The sequence below is a fragment of the Chiloscyllium plagiosum genome, chromosome 20 (assembly GCF_004010195.1).
Source record: "Chiloscyllium plagiosum isolate BGI_BamShark_2017 chromosome 20, ASM401019v2, whole genome shotgun sequence".
NCBI lineage: Eukaryota > Metazoa > Chordata > Chondrichthyes > Orectolobiformes > Hemiscylliidae > Chiloscyllium > Chiloscyllium plagiosum.
In genome coordinates this window covers 59,087,367-59,089,888 of record NC_057729.1, presented here as the reverse complement: position 1 = coordinate 59,089,888, position 2,522 = coordinate 59,087,367, and the positions used below count along the sequence as shown (strand labels likewise).

At 48.5% G+C, this 2,522-nt stretch overlaps 1 protein-coding gene across 1 annotated transcript in view; it reads right to left on the bottom strand.

Annotated features, from left to right (window-relative positions):
* snta1 (syntrophin, alpha 1) overlaps window positions 1-689 on the bottom strand; it is a 45,043-nt gene extending 44,354 nt beyond the window's left edge. Inside the window, exon 1 of the mRNA XM_043710939.1 lies at window positions 181-689. Coding sequence (XP_043566874.1) covers window positions 181-634 — 454 coding nt within the window. The 5' untranslated portion in view covers window positions 635-689. The remainder of the gene's footprint in view (window positions 1-180) is intronic.
* Window positions 690-2,522: the final 1,833 nt, after the last annotated feature.

Below are 2,522 nucleotides of genomic sequence, written 5' to 3'. Positions count from 1 at the left end.
CGGGAAGGACAAGGGGCAGCAGGTACATGGGAACACCACCCCCCTGCAAGTTCCCCTCCGAGCCCCTCACCGTCCGCGACTCGGAAATATATCGGCCGTACCTTCAGTGTCGCTGGGTCAGAATCCCGGGATTTTTTTTGTGATGTGTTTGTGTGGGGGGGGGGGGGGGGGGTCCCGTACCTTCCAGCAGCACCTCCCTGCCGGTTTTCTTGAGCGCCTGTACCGCCTGATCGTGCGAGGCTTCCCGGAGGTCGGTGCCGTTCACCGAGAGGATGGCGTCTCCCACGAACAGCTCCCCGCTCTGATCGGCCGCCAGTCCGCGGAAGATCTTCGAGATGAGGATCGGCATCTGGTTCTCCCGGCCGCCCTTGATGCTGATGCCCAGACCCCCCGCCTCCTGCTTCACGATGCGGACCGTGCGCTTGCGGCCGGAGCCGGGCTCCGAGTCCGCCTGGAGAGGAGCTGGGGGCGGCAGCGGCGGCTCGCTGTCCCCGTTACTCAGGCCGTGTCCGGTGGGTGCTCCGGCCGGGCTCAGCCGCAGCGAGTCCTCGGACAAGGAGGCGAGGAGCCGCCGCCAGCGCTCGGGCTCCGGCTCTGGGCTCCGAACCTCGAGCAGCCCGCTCCGCAGCACCATCCCGGCCGGCTCCCAGTGTCCGGGGCTGGGAGAGTCCCCTCTCTGTCCCCCGGGGGCCCGGCCCTGCTCCAGCCCAAGCCCAGCCCAGCCCGCCCCCTGTTAAAGGGACCGCCGCACTGACCTCCTCGCCAAAAACTTCCCCAAACTCCTTCCAAGTGTTTTCCAAAGTTGGGCAAACTTTGCTGAAGAGATTTACAAAATTGGGCAAACTTTTTGAAGTGTTTTCCAAAGTTGGGAAAACTTTTTCAAAACTTACCCAAGCTTTTTCGAAGCGTCTTTCAAACTTGGGAAAACTTTTCCAAGTTTTCTTGAAGTGTTTTCCAAAGTTGGGAAAACTTTTTCAAAACTTACCCAAACTTTTTCAAAGTTGGGGAAACTTATTCGAAATATTCCCAAACTTTTTCGAAGCATTTTTTAAATTTGGGGAAACTTTTCTAAGCATTTTCGAAGTGTTTTCCAAAGTTGGACAAACTTTTCCCAACTTTTCTAAATACTTCCAGATTTTTCCAGAGCTTTTCTAAACTTTTCGAGAGCCCACAAATGTTTAAAAGTATTTTCCGAACGTTACAGAACTTTCTCATTTACATCTAATTGTTTTAATGTTCAAGTACATTTTACAAAACCATTTCTTCCTGAGTGTTTTCCAAATTCGAAAAGCATTATTTTTTAAAAGAACTTCCTAAATATATTTTTCTAAATGTTTCCAACGTTTTGAAATTTTATTCAAATTCTCCAGCTCTCGGCAGTCGGTAACTCGGTGCCCCCGGTTGCTGATGACGGCAGAAGCTTTAATAGGGGTTACGTTAAAAGCCAGTACCCCTCAGAACCCGCAGTCAGATGGCGAGCTGGAATTTACTGAGATCTACCTGCTGACCATAGCAGGACAGAGAATATGGTTTTAATCCATTCAAATTAATAGATAATTTAGATTTTTTTTAGACTGCTTTTATTTTCCTTTTGTTAACTATTCAAATGATTGAATCCATTACACTTTAAAAAATAATTTGTGAACTCTAACATAGGAGCAGAAGTAGGCCATTCGGCCCTTCAATCTGTCAACTCTTCAATAAAGTCATGGCTGACCTCTGTTTGGAATTCCACATTCCTATCTAGCCTTGATAATCACGGATACCTTGCCTAATAAAAGTCTATCTGCTTTCACCTTAAACATATTCAGTGACCCCCATCCATTCACTTCCAGAGAGTTTGAAGATGCACAACTCTCTGTAAAAAAGATCCCCTCGTCTTTGTCCTGAAAAGGGTGACTCCAATTTTAAAACAGCACCCCCTGGTTCTGGACTGACTCCCCAAGAGGAAACCTCCTTCCCACAGCCACCGTGTCCAGACCATTCAGGATTTTGACACTTCAATCCAGTCTCCCCTCACTCTTCAAAACTCCAGGGGAAACAAGCCCAATCCACCCAACCTTTCCCCATCACAGCCCACTCACTCCAGGGACCAATCCCGGAAACCTCCTCTGAATCAGCTCCAACACATCTACACCTTTCCTTAAACAGGGAAACCATATAGCACACTTTATTGGAGAAATGATCTCCCCAATGCCCAGTATTACTGAATGATAACATTATGCTTTTTATGTTCAATTTCATTTGCAGTGAAGGATTGCATTCAACTTGCCTTCTTAATTATGTGCTGTACCTGAAAACTCACTTGTTGTAATTCATGCACCAGAACACCTAAATTCTTCTGCACCTCAGAATTGCAGTTGGTCTCTAACTCAATATTAACATTCTTCCACTCAAAGTAAATGACAGCAATTTTTCCCACAGTGTGACACCCCTTAAGCACTGACCCTCCGACAGTGCGGCACTCCCTCAGCACTGACCCTCCGACAGTGCGGCACTCCCTCAGCACTGACCCTCCGACA